This window comes from Ictalurus punctatus, chromosome 22 (assembly GCF_001660625.3).
Source record: "Ictalurus punctatus breed USDA103 chromosome 22, Coco_2.0, whole genome shotgun sequence".
Lineage (NCBI taxonomy): Eukaryota > Metazoa > Chordata > Actinopteri > Siluriformes > Ictaluridae > Ictalurus > Ictalurus punctatus.
In genome coordinates this window covers 17,546,833-17,565,256 of record NC_030437.2, presented here as the reverse complement: position 1 = coordinate 17,565,256, position 18,424 = coordinate 17,546,833, and the positions used below count along the sequence as shown (strand labels likewise).

The following is an 18,424-nucleotide window of genomic DNA, read 5'->3' as shown; positions in this document are numbered from 1 at the left end:
CTTTTATTTTGAAATGCGTCTCACGAACACGCTTCCGCATCTAAAAATTCAGCGGACGCGACTACGCATGCGCAGTGCCGACCCGGAAGCGGTGGCATTTCGTGTAGTAATTAACGCGTGTATGTTGTTGACTTTGGAGAATCATGCAGGGCGCGCGGATGTTGCGCGCGGCACACAGATGTGTCCCGAACCTACAGAACATCTGCAGCGCCATGGCTTCCTGTCCTGGAAAAACGCCTCGCTTTGTCAGGAAGTACTGTTTACATTTTAAAAAGGTCAAATGTCTCCTGACCCTGAGCTCGAGCCGGTGTTTGTGTTCCTGTTCCTCAGTAAGAAAGTGCTGGAGTTGCGGTTCATCTGCTCAGCTGTTCTTCTGCTCCTCCTGTAATAGCATACAGCCTCCCAATGACAAAGCGACTTATTTTGAGATTTTAAACTGGTAAGTTCTATATGTTACGTATAATATACAAACAAACAAACAAACAAGCAAACAAACAAACACCCCTTAACATGACATGACTCAAACAACTCATGCTTTTCCCTGATTTAAACAAGAAATTACATGGTATAATATTTGCCTAGGTTTATGAGATACACACCATAATAATAATAATAATAATAATAATAATAATAGTTGAGACACCTGACTGGGGATGAACCACAGCTTTAGACTTCATGCTGAAGAATTTATGCCATGAAGCAGTTTTCAGAGAATTGTTATTCCTGGTCCATCATACCTCATAATCTTCTTGATCCCCCTCAATAACCAACACAAAGAATAATGGAGGTACTGCGGTATACACGCTTCATGTGAAGTCGTATCAAATCTCACCGTTCGCTCATATTTATGTCCAGTGGGGACATTTTCATGATGCCTCAAGCCGAGCCACTGTTATTACTTTACAGTGCAGTGCATAACACGTTAAGTACTGAAAAGCTGAGAGGAGAGACAAAAAAATTAAATCACACCTCACTTCACTATTTATTTATTTATTTATTATTATAATTATTATATATGTTCAACTCTAGTGATCAGACGCTCGCTTTGGACACTCGGAAACTTCAGGGAAAATACATAGAGCTGCAGAGATGTCTGCATCCTGACAACTTCGGGCAGAAATCACAGGTACTTTCACAGCTTTTCACATGGCAAACAAAAAAAAGGTTCACTTTTGAGAAAGTGGTGAGAGAGAGAGAGAGAGAGAGAGAGAGAGAGAGAGAGAGAGAGACACACACAGAGACAGTGAGAGCGAGAGAAAGAGAAACACTGTCCTCTGCTGCTGCTTTAGGGAATTACTGCCGTCAAGTCAGAACACACTGCAGGCAATCGATTTATAATATCTTCCATCCATCCATTTTCTGTACCGCTTATCCTACACATGGTCGTGGGGAATCTGCAGCCTCTCAGGGGACTTGGGGCACGAGGCGGGGGACACACTGGACATGGTGCCAACCCATCGCAAGGCAAAATCACACACTATGGACAATTTAGAAATGGCACTCAGTCTACAGCGTGTCTTTGGACTGGGGGAAGAAACCCCCGAAGCACGTGGAGAACATGCCAACTTTGAACGGAGGCGGGAATCGGACCCCCGACCCAGTGGTGTGACACAAACGTGCTGTTATTACCCCGCCTCCTCGTTTGACGGACAGCTAAGATCCTCCTACCGTTTCCGAAAGACTAAAAACGCTCACGGCTTTCGAAGGAGTTCTCAAGCGTGTCGGTTCCCCAATTCGCCAGTGAATGTTGTTTTCTATTGAAAAAAACCCCTACAAAAGCAGCGAGTGCAGCCCGGTGATCATGTAAACACCCGCACAAAAATCTTTACACAAAATCGTCGCGAGGTCTCCGGACCACAAAGCTCCACTACTCCACAAAGTACACTCTGACAGGTTTTACAACCCCCCCCAAAGTACACTCTGACAGGTTTTACAACCCCCCCCAAAGTACACTCTGACAGGTTTTACAACCCCCCCCGACAGCTGAAACGGTTCTCCTCGTTCTCTCTCATTTCCCTGGCGTTATTCTACCCGACACCCGTCTCTCGCCTCGTCCTCGTCCTCGCTCCGGAGAGAGCTGACTAACTCCCGGTCCCTCCGCCATTACCCAGACACAGAGACACCTGAGAAAGAGGAAGAAGAATCCAATTATCAACATGGCCGAGGACGCGTGATTCGCGAGAGCAGCTGTGTGCATTGGGATTGTTCTGGAACTGTGTGATCGTTGTGAATGACTAGCTGTGAGCAAAATGTGAGAGTTTTAGATTACTTTTTTTTTTCTTCTCCTTCCCCTTTTGTGAACTTACAGAAGCGCAATTTCCTTTCGACACCCCGTGTTTGCCTGACGAGTTATTTTTAACCAGGTGCATGTCAGATTTTTGAACACAATGAGACGTTCATTAATTGGGTATTTTTTATGTTTTTTTTGTGTGTGTGTGTGTGTGTGTGTGTGTGTGTGTGTGTGTGTGTGTGTGTGTGACTTTTTGTTCCAGACAGAACAGAAATATTCTGAAGAGCAGTCAGCCTTGGTAAACAAAGCCTATAGGACTCTACAGAAACCTCTTACACGTAGCGTCTATTTGGTAAGAAATGTTTTTTTTTTTTTTTTTAAGTTTTGGAGATGTTTGCGAAAACTCTGAAGTAGCTTCCTGCAGTGACATTGAGGCAAGAAAACGTGATGAAAAATAAATAAATAAATACCCCCCCCCCAAACGTTTGTTTGAGAGTTCAATCACAATCTTCATCGTATAAAACCACCAGTAATGTTTATTTATTATTTTATTTCTTTCTTTAGCTTGTCACATTCCTAGCATAGAAAATAACGGTGTTAATTATACCAGGGGTTCTGGGAAACACAGTTCTGGCGTTTCTTTTATTGTTGGAATTTGTATCGAATTTTTTATTGTTGGAATTTGTATTTGTATTGGAATTGTTGGAACAAAATAATGGCCCTTTAGTTCATTTTCTGGACAAAGACTGTAAAACCAACCCTAAAGCAAAACGTCTCTGGGTGTACAGGTGTGTACAGGGCTGAAATACACACTTGTGTATTTTTTTTTTGGGGGGGGGGCGACAGAATACTGAAAGAGGAAAACAACGAATCAGTGACGGGCGACGTGAAGAAGTGAAGTTACAGTTACGACCACAACGTCGATTATTTTCCCATAACAGCACATCCTGAAGTGCTTTATTGCTCTTACACCACAGCACTTTGCCAACCGGAACGACTGTTTTGTATTTATTAGAAGAACGTTGTTCTTGTACTTAAATATTATCCATTTATTGTTACCCTTAACATCGTGGAACGTCCACGAAACATGTTAGTTCCCGTAATCATTTATAAAACGCCCCCACCCCCCTCACCGACAGCGTCATCCTTCCGGAAACACTTTACGTTCACTCTGACACTGGAGACTCCTTCCATAAACGTCGAGTCAACGTCTCCTCACAGAAAACGTCACCATGTCATCGATTATACCGTTTTCTTTGTTAATCCGTTTACCATTGGTCCTAGACGTTATACGACGCCGTACGACGAGCTGAACGAGCTGTTCCCGTCGGTGATCCGTATAAAGTTCGCCGCCGTTATAGAAAACGAATCGGCGCTTTCCGACCCAACCGGATTTGAGAATTGAACAGCGCCGCCGTGGTATTAGTCGTTCCGTGGTAGAAAAACGTTAACTGGTGTCGATGATGACGATTAATCGCAGCTGCAGTTGCGAGGAGTCGAGCTGGAGGAAGGCACGGACTCTACAGCAGATCCGTCCTTGCTGTTAAAGATCATGGAGGTCAATGAGAAGCTGGCGGAGACTCAGAGCCTCGACGAGGTCAACGCTGTAGACCGGGAAGTGCAAGGTGAGCGCCGCTACACAGCATGACTTAAAAATAAATAAATAGGGAGAAAAAAAAAAAAAAAAAAAAAGAAGAGAAAAGCCGGTGAACATCTCTACACCCACGCGTAGGGCTTTGTTTATTTGACTTCATGCACGCTTTAAAGAAATGCTCAAGGCTACATTTCCATTTTCTTTTTATTTATTTATTTTTTAATGCTTCTATCCGTAGCGATTTGGTTATTCATTTGTGCCCGGAGTGCTCTTTTATCTTTTGAAATTTTTTCTTGACAGGACGAATAAATAAATAAATAAACAAATAAATAAACAAACAAACAAATAAATAGTGTTGTGGCATTCCCATTTTCGTTCATTTTAAGCGAGGGTCCCATCATGCTGTAAATACATGTCATGTTCTCTTTCCTCCTCCAGTGACATTGAAAAACCTGACTGAACAGATGAATGCATCGCTAAACAAAGGTATCATCCTATTTTCCTCTTCACTTCGTGTAAATTTGATAACCGGTACACACTGCCAAGGTTGCTCTTCAGCGATGGAGCATGTTCCCTTGACTCGTATTTAAAAAAAAAAAAAACAACAACAACAAAAAAAAACCCCAAAACGATTTATTTTCATGTCGTAATTTTCTCAGGGGACCTGCAGACAGCCAGAGAGATCCTGACCCGAATGAAATACTTTGCGAATCTGGAAGAGAAGGTGAAGGAGAAACTGAGGGAGAACTTGTGAGGTGGTGGAGAAGGACTTTTAAACTCGTTATATTTTGTCATTGAATATGTACAGTTGAATATGTGGTCAATTAAAGTGTATTTTTAAATCCCTGTGGTCGTGCCGTTTGGGGTGAAACGATGCATCACTGTGATCCAATCATCAGACATATTCCTGGCCACGTGAGATCGCAAAAAATTATTAACTCCGCCTCTAACGTTCGGAGGAGCTTGCGATCTTTCAAACTTACCGCAGATTTTACCCAGATCCGGGCCGAGACGCGTCACGCGACGTCATCTCGGCGCGCGTTCAGTCAAAGCGCTCTTCAACTCACGTGCGTCGAACACGAGTGCAGCTAAAAAGGTCTCATTTACTAACAAACGTCAGTGTGAAAGACCGTCCTAAACAATTTCTTGCGATCGCGATTTCGGCAAATTCGAGTGGCAAAATATTTGGCCGCAACGATCACAAAATAAACTCCGCAGGATCCGATTAAATCCATTCTTTTTTTTCCCCCTCTACACTATCCAATCCGATCATGTTCGCCGGTGCCTGATCTCTACCTCGCACGTTAAATGTAAAAAAAAAAAAATTCAAATTTACTCCTGGACGTGACAAACAATTGCAATTTCGCCAAGTCGAGTACTTTTTAAAAAAAAAAAAAAAAAAAAAAAAAAAAGTTTAAAAACCCCAAACACGGCTCGTCATTTTCCCGAGAAACCAGGAAGCGGAAACTCCTCTGTCCTGACGACTTTCTGTGGCGGAAAACCCTACAAAGCACCGACACTCGAGACGCCTAACACAACCAAAAAAACTTCACGTCAACAATTACACGCTTCTCTTTGCGATGAATCTCGCGTTACGTGGCGCGTCTACCGTACGAGTCCCTGTGGATGAGCTGTCGCTATAGAAACGATAACGTATTAGAACGAGCGCATTAATATAAACCTGCCGTTAAAGGTGGAGGTACAATCCGAGCTGTACGGTTATACAGAAGTTAGCACTTTAACGACCAATCAGAATCGAGAATTCGATAGCACTGGGGTGTTTATATATAATTATCTCTATCTGTTACAAAAAATGAAATCAAAACAAAATCACACAAATGTAACCCTTCGACTTAAGGTTCTCGGCCCGAGTGTTCGCGCTGTACTCGCAGTGATTAATGCGTCTTATTACGCCGTAATGTGAACTGATTCATTAGGCCGTAATTGGAGCAAGTTTCTGCTCGATCGTGTCATTACTCCGGACACACAGTAAAACATCGCACCCTTATTAGATACAGCCTCAGCCAAATTGTTTTATTGCACCAGTTCGGAGCGTCGCTTGGGGTGGAGGATAAACGAAATTATGTAGAAATCCACTTAGCAATTCGAAGATTTATGATTGTGTATGAGTTCTTGTGTGTGTGTGTGAGAGAGAGAGACGTATGTGTTTGAATACCCCGGTCAGACTGTAGAGGGAACCATGTCACCTGAAAATGACGCGCTGAGACTTTATTTACATGCAGCATCATTTCACGTCATTAATTTCACCCGCCCCTCCTTGTAAGACGCAAGTCATGTGATTATATAAAGGCACAATTGAAGTCCGGGGATCCGGAGTCCAGGTTAAATGATTTATTCCCTTCTATATTTGTTTGTGTCACATACTTGTGTTGTGTCTCTGTGTGTAACCCTGTCAGACAGCGCTGAAGTGAAATCGCTAATTAAAATCTTAATTACTTCTTAATCAAGAAGACGAGAAACAAACATCGGAGGGTGCAGGAAAGCCTCTGAGATCCCAACAGGATCGTCGTGAAGCCGGCGGCGCCGCCGCTCTGTGTCTGTACTGTGGTAATAGGCCTCGGCTGCTTGTTTATTAACCGCAGGACGCCTGCGTCACGTAGCAGAGTTTTCCTTCAGCGAGACCCCATTTCCTTAATGCATGCAGATTGGCTGGGAATTAAACGTCGCACACCCACGGCAGTAAAGAGACACACACACACACACACACACACACACACACAGCGAGAGAGAGAAGCATGTGGCCTATTTATTATTCAAGCTGTAATCAGGAAACGTGTACCATGCTCCCAAATTGATGAGTAAATGTGACTGACCAATTCTGGAGCCACCGCTTTGCTCTACCGACTCTTTGAAATTGAGTTAGAGAGAGAGAGAGAGAGAGAGAGAGAGAGAGAGAGAGAGAGAGAGAGAGAGAGAGCGCATGAGAGAGAGAGTGAATGAAAGAGAGCGTCAGTGAGAGAGAGAGAGAGAGAGAGAGAGAGAGAGTGCATGAGGGAGAGCATGAGGGAGAGAGTGAATGAAAGAGAGCGTCAGAGAGAGAGAGAGAGAGAGAGAGAGAGAGAGAGAGAGAGAGGAGGCTGTCAGCATCAGCAGCGTAGGGGGAGTGAGTGAGTGAGTGAAAGGGATTGTGTGTGCGAGAGAGGGAGAGAGAGATGGAGAGTGAGAGTGAGGGAGAGAGAAAGAGAGAGAGAGAGAGTGAGGGAGAGAGAAAGATGGGGAGAGAGAGAGAGAGAGAGTGCGAGCGAGTGAGTAAGGAAGAGTTAGAGAGAGAGAGAGAGAGAGAGAGAGAGAGTGCGAGCGAGTGAGTAAGGAAGAGAGAGAGAGAGAGAGAGAGAGAGAGAGAGAGAGAGAGAGGAGGCTGTCAGCATCAGCAGCGTAGGGGAGAGAGAGACAGACAGAGAGAGACAGGAGAAAACAAGCTTTAAAGAACAGTACATAGAACAGAAATTGACTTGGACGGCACACAGGAGGACACCGAGCACGAGGGTATGTTTGTTTTAGCTTCATGCAGGAAACCTTATAGTCTTTCACAACATGATAGAAATATACCAAAACAGACGAGACAGACCGACTAAATGAATACAGACAGAAACCTGGAATAAAAAATGCGGCAGTAGAAATATTGGCAGGGGCGCTGATGGAAACTTTCGGCTCCCGGTCGGGTCAATCCCGCTCACCCTGGACCGCTTTCGCTCCATAGCGTCCCCTCGAGTCTGCCGTTTGTTCAGGAACCTTCAACCTCCTCATTTTGACATCCTTCAACAAAACCCCCAGCAATCAACTGACACGTCAATTTCAACCTAAATCACCACCACGTACACGTCTGTAGCCTTTCCAACATCTACCCCCGGACCAGAAAACCTGTTCTCTTACAACCCAGGCTGAGGAGTGGAACCTTTATTTATTTATTTATTTAAAAATCTGTCACGTCCAGGAATAAATTCGACTCAAATCTTACGCAATTAATTAATTAATTAATTAATTAATTAACATTTAATATGCGAGGTAGAGATGATAGAGATCAGGTGCCAGCAAAAAACGATCGGATTGGATAGTGGAGAGAGAGAGAGAGAAAGAGAGAAAAAAAAGAATGAATTCCCCCCGAATTTTGGGATCTTTTGTGCATTTATTCATTTACTTTATTAAATAGCTCTTATAGGTTTATTAGCATAGGTCCACCGGTTGATAATGCTTTCCTGCCTGCGTGTGGAGACGACGTTTCGTTCCAGTGCTCCAGCAACAGCTACCTTCTTAATTGGCAGCAGAGAAGTTTCAAAGCAGGAGATAACAGGCGCTTGGCAGGGGAACGCATCATGCTCTTGCTTCAGAAACCTATAGACGTGATCATGATGATGTTATACCCCCCCCTCCCCTCCACCGCCACCACCTGAGGTGTGAGGTGTGTTCTTATATAAAGATGTCTTCCTCCATCGAATGAGCGTATGGAGTGAACCAGGACGCGCTCTGCTTTTTGTGCGTAATGTTCCTGCTGTAGGTGTCTGTCTCAGTGTGACACTCAGTCACACCGAAGTCTGCGATATGAGGACGGCAGGAGGGATCCGGGGACGGATTCGGCAACGAGATGCTTCTCAAAAAGGTGCAGCAGGGGTGGTTTTTTTTTTTTTTTTTTTTTTTTTTTTTTTTTTTTTTTTTATAGGCAGCGTTATGATGTTCAAAACATCTCATCTCATTCATGCTCCTGATCACGTTCTCTTTGGCTTTTATTTTTAAACCGTACTCACGTTTGATCTCAGGACGCGTCCTAATTACTCGAGTCGATACAGGTAACTGGGAAACGTTTGCATTTCTTCCCGATATTAAAAAGACGCCCTGTTACCGTTTTCGGCATTTCGCGGCGACAAAAGAGAAAAAAAAAAAAAAAAACGGTCGTTGTACAGATCCGTTTCCTGCCTTATTTTCACTGCTTGATTCGAAATGATCTCGACGCAAGCTGCACCTACTCACCTGAACCCTAATACGAATCGATACCAGAGGCCAGCGGCGTCTGCAAAGTGAAACAGATATAGGCCGCAGAAATCGATCGACGACAAGCCGAGAGAGAATGTAGCGCTTACAGGGGGAAAAAAAAAAAAAAAAAGTAGGAAACATCTGGAAACGTTACCGTAAACACCCCTTCCTGTGTGCACGCAAAACCCCCTTCCCCCCCTTTCCACCCCCGCCGGGAATGTGGTCCCTGATTTTAATTAAAGAGCATCCAGCTGCCAGCACATCAGCGGGGATTAGAACGAATATCAATGGATGAGGTGCTCTTTTGAAACCGTAGGAGGGAAGAAGTGAGAGAGGGGGAAAAAAGAAAAGAAAAGAAAAGAAAAAAAAACCCTAAAACAAAACGTAGTTATGAAAGAAATGACAGAAGATCTTCAGCGTGTGGTTACGTCTGTGGGACTCGAGGAATTGGAAATGAAAAGCTTTTCTCGGAAGACAAGGAGGATAGATAATAAGTGTATTCTGTGCCATTCTGTGATCAGTCGGCTTATTACGTTCCTGATGCGAAGCACATCCGTCCGGAGTATTAAGGGCACATTTTCTCGCAAAATTAAAGCCCTTCGTTCAATTTGCTTTGATTGATTCTTTCTCGATGCAAATCCCCTTGCAAAATCACTGCTTTTCATCTCAGACACTTTTTTTTTTTGGGTGGGGGGTGGGGGGTTGGGGATGGGTTCTGGCTCTTCAGAAAGTGGTTTTAGGATTTTCACGGAATCCTTTCTTTAACTTTTAACGCCGTGTGTTTTGATGCGACTCTTCAGAGGTTCAGGCTTCACGTAAAATCATTGACTTGAACGATAGCCGGGTTCGTCAGTAATCCCACCCGGTTCACGACGATAAAAAGTGAGACAAATCGATCAACGTCACAAGCTTTGGGGCTTCCTGGTGAATCCTGGGGAAGTATCTATTTCTGCTTTGGTAAATATTTACGTTTGACACTTTTGACCATGATAATTGACTGAAAACTGTTGGATTAGATTTAACTCGGCAAATCATTGCCAATCTGCTCAAGCACTCCTCGCTGCAGAGCCAAAAGTCCAGAGGGTGGACTCGGTCCTGATCCTATCCAGCTCTCTGTACCTGGGCGGAGTCAAACCATGCCTTCCAGGCATGGAGACTACTCTACTGTTTCAGGCTGGATAAGTGTGTGTTCATCGTGTTGTAAAGCGTCTCAAGGTATTCCACAAGGCTCTGATCTAGCCATGTATTATTTTCTATTTGTACCGCATCGATGTTGAATTCTCGATTCTGATTGGTCAGAAGGTGTTGATTAATGTTCTAGAACAGCAGCTCATGACAGTACTTTTGAAGGCAAGGTTTCACTCATTATAATACATTATTGTTTCTATAGTAACAAATTTAAATCGGTGGGGACGGACGGACGGACTTGTATTTCAATTCAATTCAATTCAATTAGTATAACGCTTTTAACAATCTCAAAGCAGCTTTACAGAAACATATAAACAGAGGACAGGGATTTTAAGTGTGTGAATTTATCTCTATTGAGCGAGGCGGTGGCGACGGTGGTGAGGGAAAAACTCCCTACGATGATATGAAGAAGAAACCTCGACAGGAACCGGTCTCAGAAGGGAACCCGTCATCATTCCGGGTCGCAACGGATGGCGTGAGAGTAAAAGAAAGTTCATTATAGTTTTTACATGTGGTAAAATATGGACTTGTCTGGCGAACGCGCCACAGAAACAGATTACAAACACGTGTAATTGTCGATATAGTGATATTTTCTGTGAGGGCACGTTCATTCTGCCTTTTTTGGAAGGAGTCTCTAGTACAAGAGAGGCTGATGAAGGAACGACTGCTTATGTTTGTTTACAGCTCCTATAACACAAATGATCATTTTGTGCATATTCCACATCATTAAATGTCATCATGACCGTATATAGAGTATCATGTGGTGTTCAATGATCAGTGAAATATTTGAATCGTTGGCAAATTTCTGTGGAATACGAGGAATCACACTTAGGAGGTGGTAACTCCGTCGCTTCACACCACTTGGTCGTTGATTATTTTCCTATAAACAGCACGCCCCTAAAGTTATTCATTTGTTTATTTCCTTACTTATATACAGCCGGTTATTTATGCAATTCACAAACAAACACCGTGTCTGCTTTTAATTCTGGGCTGCCAATATGCGATGATCAAATTTCAAATCCAGGTTTATAATGAAATTTTACCAGGCCTATTCAAATTCTAGTCATTTGGGTCGATGTTTTTATTGGCTTAGCAGTTAGCGATTATTAAAGCGATTAAAACCTTTTCGAATGGAAAAACTGAAAAACTCAGATTTGAAAAAAAAAACAAACAACAACAAAAAAAAAAACACACGTGCCCTATAAAAGAAGACTGCTAATTATTATTATTTTTTTCCCCTCCTAATAACTTCCTGAAACCAATCGATCCGATTATATTGTGTGCAGGTGTTTGGAAAACCGTGTGGTTGCCCTGCCCTGGGTCTAAAGGAACCAAAGAGCATGCTAACTAAACAGAATATTGGGATTTAATTACATTGTTAAGGGTCATCTTTCACTCAGGATGAGCTTTAGTCGTTATTAGACATGTTGCAGGGCCACGTGGGCTAAACACACATGGGGTATGTGTTTATTAGCTAGGACTCGGGTGCAGGCCACGCTGCTCTTATGAAATGCAATTATGTTTAGTAATTACTCAGGAGTCCGGGTTAATAATTCATTTCGGGAGCGAGCGGTCGTGTCGTGCGCTGCGCAGCGTCTCACGCTTGGTGAGCGATGACCAGGTTAGCCATCATCACCAAGGAAGTGTTGCTCATTACCTGCTGTCAGTTAAAGCGGCGATTCTAATTAAAGTATTAAGGATCAAGTAGACGTACAGTAGTGAAGAATAGATTGGCTAAATGGCATGATTGACATGTGCCAGGGCAAGGTGACTCAGAAGAAGAGCATTTGAGCATGTGTGCTTTAGCACCACGCTGAAAATGTATTAGTCATAATATATATAGTTGCGTTTAATTGTTAAGGATCAACAGGATGGCTTTTACTTTTGAACGCAGACCAAAATCTATGAATTTCATATATTTCAATTATATACGCATCACATTCAGTATTTTCATTTCTGGGGGTGTATTTAATAAGTTTACATTTCGACAGCGCAGATACTAAGTGCAGAAGAGTAAAACACGTCGAGCTTTGTAATTACGGTTCTGTATTTGCCGTTTTTAAAGAGGATATCAAATCCATAACCCATCATTTTGATTTATAGGATTTTTCCTTCCAATTTGGTCACCTCATAATTCCCACACACAAGTCAGCTCTCCTTTATTGCACGTGGACGACGACGGGGATGACGACGTGCTCCCTCTGAGATACGTGAAGCCAGCCAATCACATGTCGTTGAACTGCTGCACCACAGGGCAATGTAACACCCTCTACGGAAAACGCTATCTGCCTTCTTCCACGCTCACGAACGCCCATGATCTTCTAGTGTCGCTGTGATTGACAGGTGAGGGGGGTATAAAAAAAAAAAAAAAAAAAAAAAAAAAAAAAAAGAGTACGGAAGGAGACACCCTTCCCACCCAAAGAGCATGCAAAATGTTGGTATTGTGCCACTGCAGAGCCTAAATTATGTTTCGGAAGGAAACTCTAACCACTAGGAAGTTCAAAACGAAACAATAAACACCGGCGAATATGCAAATGTATTAACTACTGTACGCCCCAGCAAAAAATGTCTTTAACGTGACATAATTCTCGCCTCCACCCTGCACTGAAATATCCATCTGAACACCCCGAGCCTGGAAACATTTGATTTCGAATGCACAATAAAAGAAGCGTGGCCTCTGACAGGATAATGATGCTCCTGCCTCGATGTCCGCCTCACCTGGTCCAGCATCGCCGCAGCCCTTCAGACGGTCCCTGTTTCCAAGACAACGCATCCTCGGTCTGCCTACAACTGATGGTTGATTATGGATTTTGTAGTCATCTCGTCTTTATTGATTCTGCTCGGCTTTTTGAACCGACGGCGGAGGATGAGAATGCGCCACGAATGTGGAGAATGAGGACGAGTCGATGGATGTGATGGGATTTATTTTTTATTTTTTGGGGGGTTAAATCCCTTTTGTCTGCACTCTGTGGTTCGGCTCCTGCTTTGATGTTGAACCTGTGACCATGAAACGGATCTAAATTTGCTCTCTTTTTGAATAAAAGGGTCACTATTTTACTATCCATCTCTTTTTATTTCTCACTCCCATGTATTTATCTTGGCTAGCTGTATTTTTCTTTGTCTCCCACAAACACACACACACACACACACACACACACACACAGCACAGAATATGATCATATCAAAGCCTTTTATTGTGTTAAGGCCTCTGCTTGGGATTGAGCTGATGTATTACAGGACACAGAGCTGAGCAGATGATAGCGGGAGAAAAAAAATTCCTTGGATTTTCAGTTATTGCGTTTGACAGGACGCTGCACACATAACTCAATCCTGTCAGCGCCCAGACTGAAGGCCCTGCAGATGTCTGAGCCTCCATTGACCTGCGTTGTCTAGGGCTGGTGGCTTATGAAAAGGTACAACTGCAACCTGAAGGGATGGATTGCCAGCTTCATGGTTTTTTCCCCCCCTTCCTTGTTCTCTTTCTTTTTTTACACTCCTCACATATTGCTCTGCTTATAAGAAAAAACTATCGGGTTGCATCAATGTAACGTTTTTCAGTCCGAGTACCAAAAAAAAATTTAAACGCATCAGCTAGCTACGTTAGTTACCTTGCAGTGGATGAGAACGTGTTTTGTTTCAGTCAGCTTCTGAAAGAAAAAAAAAAAAAAACAAACAAAAAAACACACGTCTGTACAGCTGTAAGTAACGTACGCTTGTCTGAATCCATCGTCGTTAGCGACAGATATTCTCACCTAGCTAGCATTTTGCTGGCCTGTGCAGCTAGCGAGTAACTCCTGATCAGCATCGTTAATCGTAAATTACGTCCAGATCCCGGTCATTTTTTGTCGTTTTTTATTTGTACACTAAGCTTATGACACGTCGTATCACATGGTAGTGGTTGTCGGTATTGGGGCATCTTTTATGAGTACACGTAAAACGAGTAGAAAGAGAAGAAATAAATCTTTGTTTATGATCTATTGTTGAACTCACGTGTACAATAGGAGATCTTTTGATTCATTTCCTGCTATTAGACAGTCGAAGGAAAGATCAAGCTATGACAGATCGATGGCGCCGTTCGCCTCGGCCCTAAAACCTCTAACTTTACAATAATTGGAGCGTATAAAAGAGTTATGGGAATTGTGTATTAGTCACTGTATGTAGCGATATTGGAAGGGAAGGGAGTGGGTTTTAAAAGCCAGACTTCATCAACCCTTCTGTCACATTCTGTCGATGAAACTTAATAGACCTGGCTCCCCTTTACTCTTTGAACTGAAAGGGCACTTCATAGCGCTCTTTTTCCCTGTGTAAAAACAAAACAAAACAAACAAACCGACGTCTTTTTCTCAAAGTGGGGGTTCTGCAGAGGATCCTTTAGAATCGAAGTCTCCTTGAGGTGAAAGCTCTGAAGTGTTTAGGAAAAGGGTTTTTTTCCCCTTTCTTTTTTTTTTTTTTTTAAAAGGACCCACACTTAAAATAATCTCCAAGGGTCCTTCAAAGCGTATCTTCATGTCTGTGAAGGTACACTTGAGAGGAAGTGAGGTACTGGATTGCATATTAAGCCTCTTTTGAAAAATGGGAAAATCACCACTCCTGTGATTTGGTCTAAATGAAGAATCACTTCGGTATGTAAATGATCTCGACATCATGAGTGCAAAATTTACAGCCGTAAATAAGGTGTCAATCAAATGAAATCCGATGCAATTTATTCTTGCCCGTTGGAGTCCCTTCAGATTTGGCACGAGAGCCGGTTGATTATGTGGTCATCGTAATTTGCACATTTTAATGGCGTAAATGTATATCCTGATTGATTTTTCTCAAGCTGCTTTCGCCTCTCGCCTAAAGTCTGGAGATTTCTGATTGGCACAGAATGCTGCATTTCTACAGGATTTAATAAGGAATGAAGCGATGTGCCAATGATAAAATTGTCTCGCTTACTTATGTCTTACTTTTTATCCATTTATAGTTACGTGTAATGTTGTGGAATGTCTGCGAAACAAGTGAGGTCATGTTATCACATACGTTATAGCAGTCTCTCTCGAGAACCACAAAGCACAAACTTACCGCCTGTTTATAAAGCACTGACACTGGAGACTCCTTCCATAAATAAAAATAAACGTCTCCTTACAGAAAACTTCACCATATCGATGATTACACGTTTTTTTTAATCAATTTACGTAAACCGCTTGGCGTACAACTCCCCGTGCAAGTTACTATTCCTATTGAAGTGGTAAAGTATTAAAACTTAACGTTAATAAAAACACACCTGTGATTTGTTGTACACGTTAAATGTTGCCAACAGTGAAGAACTACTTCAACAATTCGTATGTAATGACCTTCTGTTTACCATAAACAATGATTAGCTTGTGCCTGGGCTCGTACAGAAACAAAAATGACTTCTGGGTGGCCAGAAGCTTGTTGCGCAAGTGGTGTTAGCCCTGTTAGTTGAGTTGTGGGCTGTGTGAATAGCTGGTCTAAGTGAATAAATGGAACGGACATGGCTTTAGTGCTCGCTCAGCACTTAGCCGGGAACTGTTCAGCGTTTGTGTGGATTGGGGTTCATTCTTCACGGCGGCGTGAGCAACATGCTGAAGTAAATGTAATTTCCTCCACCAGATGGTCTTGTCTGGTACATCTACTTCGATAAGGACTTGTTTATTCCCTTTGGTTTTACCAGGAGTCAGCAATGTTCTCAATCGCGTAAACGTCTTCATCTGTTCGAATAGATTCATCCGCACGAGTTGAGGCATCTGCTGGACCTCCGGGTAACACTTCACATAATTTATGAATGGTGGCACTACAGGCGGTGAGAGATTAGGCTCGTCTGATTTCGGTGTGAAGCTAACAAAACAAGTCATATTCCCAATAGCGTAGAAGGTACTAGGCGTGTCCATGGTTTGAATAATATGATGCCCTGTTGACCTGAGAGATTGAATGCAGTACAGAAGGTTTAGCATGTGAATGAAAAAAGAAACGCTTATAGACGCCAAGAGGCAGTGAAGAGGCGGACTTCCTGTTATACAACACCGATCCAGCTTCCTCAGAATAAAACTCGGCAGGAGTTAATGTTCTGGAAGAGGCTTTTGGTATCAGTCCTTCACTTTATATATATATATATATATATATATATATAGCGCAAACATTTGGAGGGAAAGTAAGGTTTTGTCAGTCAGCATGATTCTAGACTCCTCTGGCGTTAATATCGGCTACTTCAGACCCTTGCTACTTTAATATATTTGCAGGCAGCTGTTGGTATAATCACAGGGTTCCATCCCCATAGGGATCTCTGGAGCGCTAAAGGATTTATCCAGCGTTCACAACCTGCCCATCTGATGGAGGGAAAATTATTTTATTTGGTTAATTTGGTGGTTTAACGATGTGGAAGTCTTCATTAGGTCGTGTCCATTATGTCCATTTTCCGCATGCTGCACCCGAGCGTCGATGAGATTCTCGGGGTGATTTAACCTGTTATGCTAAGAGTTTTTATTGAAAACGTATTGAAATCTGTTACTGAAGATTTTTATGAACCTTTTTTTGTTCTCTAAAAGTCAAGATGCCCTATGGGATAAATGCACTATGAAGCAATTACTGTACACATTAGCAAAGCTGCTATAACAAATAACTGTGTGAATAATGGCTGGAAATCATTCCGTCACGGCAGGTTTGGATAGGATAATGGTTATGTTGACGTGTAATTTAATAATCTGATAATCATATTAATAGCTTTAACCACGGTACAATCTTCATGTATATGGTACAAATATGGTACAATCAACTGAGGTGGATAAATCCATTAAATTGTCATTAAATCAGTAAGGGAACTCTGAACTACAGTCCTCAACAGGCACTGCTTCATTGTCACATGACCACCTGCACCTGATTCACGTTCCTGGTAATTAGCACTCTTGTATATAGTCACAGGTTGCAATGCACTCTTGGTCTCACGTTATCGTCTCACTATACCTTTGTCTATGCTGCCGTATTTTGTCTCTGCCACAGTGTTTTGTTTCCTTGTTGTAGAGTGTTTCGTCTGTTTGTTTGGTATTAAGAATCTGCGCTTGCTTCCGTCTCCACTTTTGAAACGTGACCTAAATGATCGATTTCGTAGATGAAAAACGGACAGCCTCAGTGACTTTCACAACTGAAATCTTTGTGCGTCTGAATCATGACCAATATGGCAGTTGTAAAAAAAAAAAAAAAAAAAGGTTCACGTTATTAAATGATTTAAAAAAAAAAAATGATTACGAGGATGGACGGACATTTATAAAGCATTTCCAAGCAGACTTATGCAGAACAAAATCCTCTCCTTGAAAATGGTTTAATAATAACTATTTTTACATACCTGCCAACTTTAGGCACTTCGTGTAGGGGTTCGTTACTCCTGCTACAAGTTATCACTTAAAATACGCCAGCAGCACAGCCTCCTTTTTGTTCCTCCAATGAAAATGGCAGATGAGTCATTTTTCATATGAATCTGGAATGATTGACAGCTGCGTAGGTATTTTAAGCTCTCAGATATTAACTGACACTCAGTCGGATCCCCGTCCCCTTACTCGCGGTTCACATTAGTAACCTTCTGGCCGGTGTTCGAAAGCCATTACTTAGAATACTAGGCTCAAGGCAGGTCGCAAACCAGTGAAAGGCCCTTATTTAGAGAAATATATCCTTAATTTTACATCACCTACACTCACACACACACCCCAATCTTGATTTTCAATTGTTAAAGGATCAGCTAAACTAAGCATTGAACCATGATCACCACATCAAGACACCTTCCTACCAGCCTGCTGAACCTCCAGTACAGACAGTGAGCAAGTGCTATGACTCCTTTATGACAGGAGGTTGTAGGGTGTCATTCTCGGCTTGTTATTTTTCAAGATTAACTTTTAAAAAAATCCACCTTCCCAATGTGAGACTTCATGGCTTTGTGGGAAAGAGCTTGCCACCCATCACTGAGGTCAATGGTTTGAGCGCTCTTCTTCTGTCAGCACCAGTGGCTCAGCAGACACTGGTGTTAGAGAGCAAGAGTGTGTGTGTGATGCTGAGACTCAGGATTTTCGGCTGAAATGGGGCGGACATGCAAGGCATTGTTCCTGCAGGAAGAAACGCATGGGTTATGCTTATCTGGACCAGTGTAAATGTATCTTGCTTGTATTATAGCATATAGTTTGTATAGACCACTAGAGTCACAGGGTTGAGCCTGGCCAGTACCTGGATGGGAGACCTCCTGGGGAAAACTAAGGTTGCTGCTGGAAGTGGTATTAGTGAGGCCAGCAGAGGGTGCTCACCCTGTGGTCTGTGTGGAGTCTAATGCCTCAGTATAGTGAAGGGGACACTATACTGTAAAAACAGCACAGTCTTTCGTATGAGACTTTAAACCGAGGTCCTGACTCTCTGTGGTCATTAAAAATCCCAATTCCCCCACT

At 42.6% G+C, this 18,424-nt stretch overlaps 1 protein-coding gene and 1 long non-coding RNA gene across 2 annotated transcripts; one reads left to right on the top strand and one right to left on the bottom strand.

Moving 5' to 3' along the window:
* Window positions 1-63: 63 nt before the first annotated feature.
* hscb (HscB mitochondrial iron-sulfur cluster cochaperone) lies at window positions 64-4,670 on the top strand. Its single transcript, XM_017452413.3, has 6 exons — window positions 64-439; window positions 1,030-1,126; window positions 2,493-2,582; window positions 3,711-3,855; window positions 4,263-4,310; window positions 4,484-4,670. Exons 1-6 carry the CDS (start codon window positions 144-146, stop codon window positions 4,576-4,578), a joined length of 771 nt encoding a protein of 256 aa, XP_017307902.1. The 5' UTR covers window positions 64-143; the 3' UTR covers window positions 4,579-4,670.
* Window positions 3,354-8,904, bottom strand: LOC128628947 (uncharacterized). The gene is made up of 2 exons (XR_008393246.1): window positions 8,811-8,904; window positions 3,354-3,878 (listed from the first exon to the last, which is right to left on the bottom strand). It is a non-coding gene; the product is annotated as an uncharacterized LOC128628947 (long non-coding RNA).
* Window positions 8,905-18,424: the final 9,520 nt, after the last annotated feature.

What these genes read in the sequence shown, in the direction of transcription:
- hscb (XM_017452413.3), top strand. Translation starts at nt 144, where the DNA reads ATGCAGGGCGCGCGGATGTTGCGCGCGGCACACAGATGTGTCCCGAAC. An exon ending in TATTTTGAGATTTTAAACTG is followed by an intron (nt 440 to 1,029) that starts GTAAGTTCTATA and finishes GTTCAACTCTAG; the next exon opens with TGATCAGACGCTCGCTTTGG. An exon ending in TTACACGTAGCGTCTATTTG is followed by an intron (nt 2,583 to 3,710) that starts GTAAGAAATGTT and finishes GATTAATCGCAG; the next exon opens with CTGCAGTTGCGAGGAGTCGA.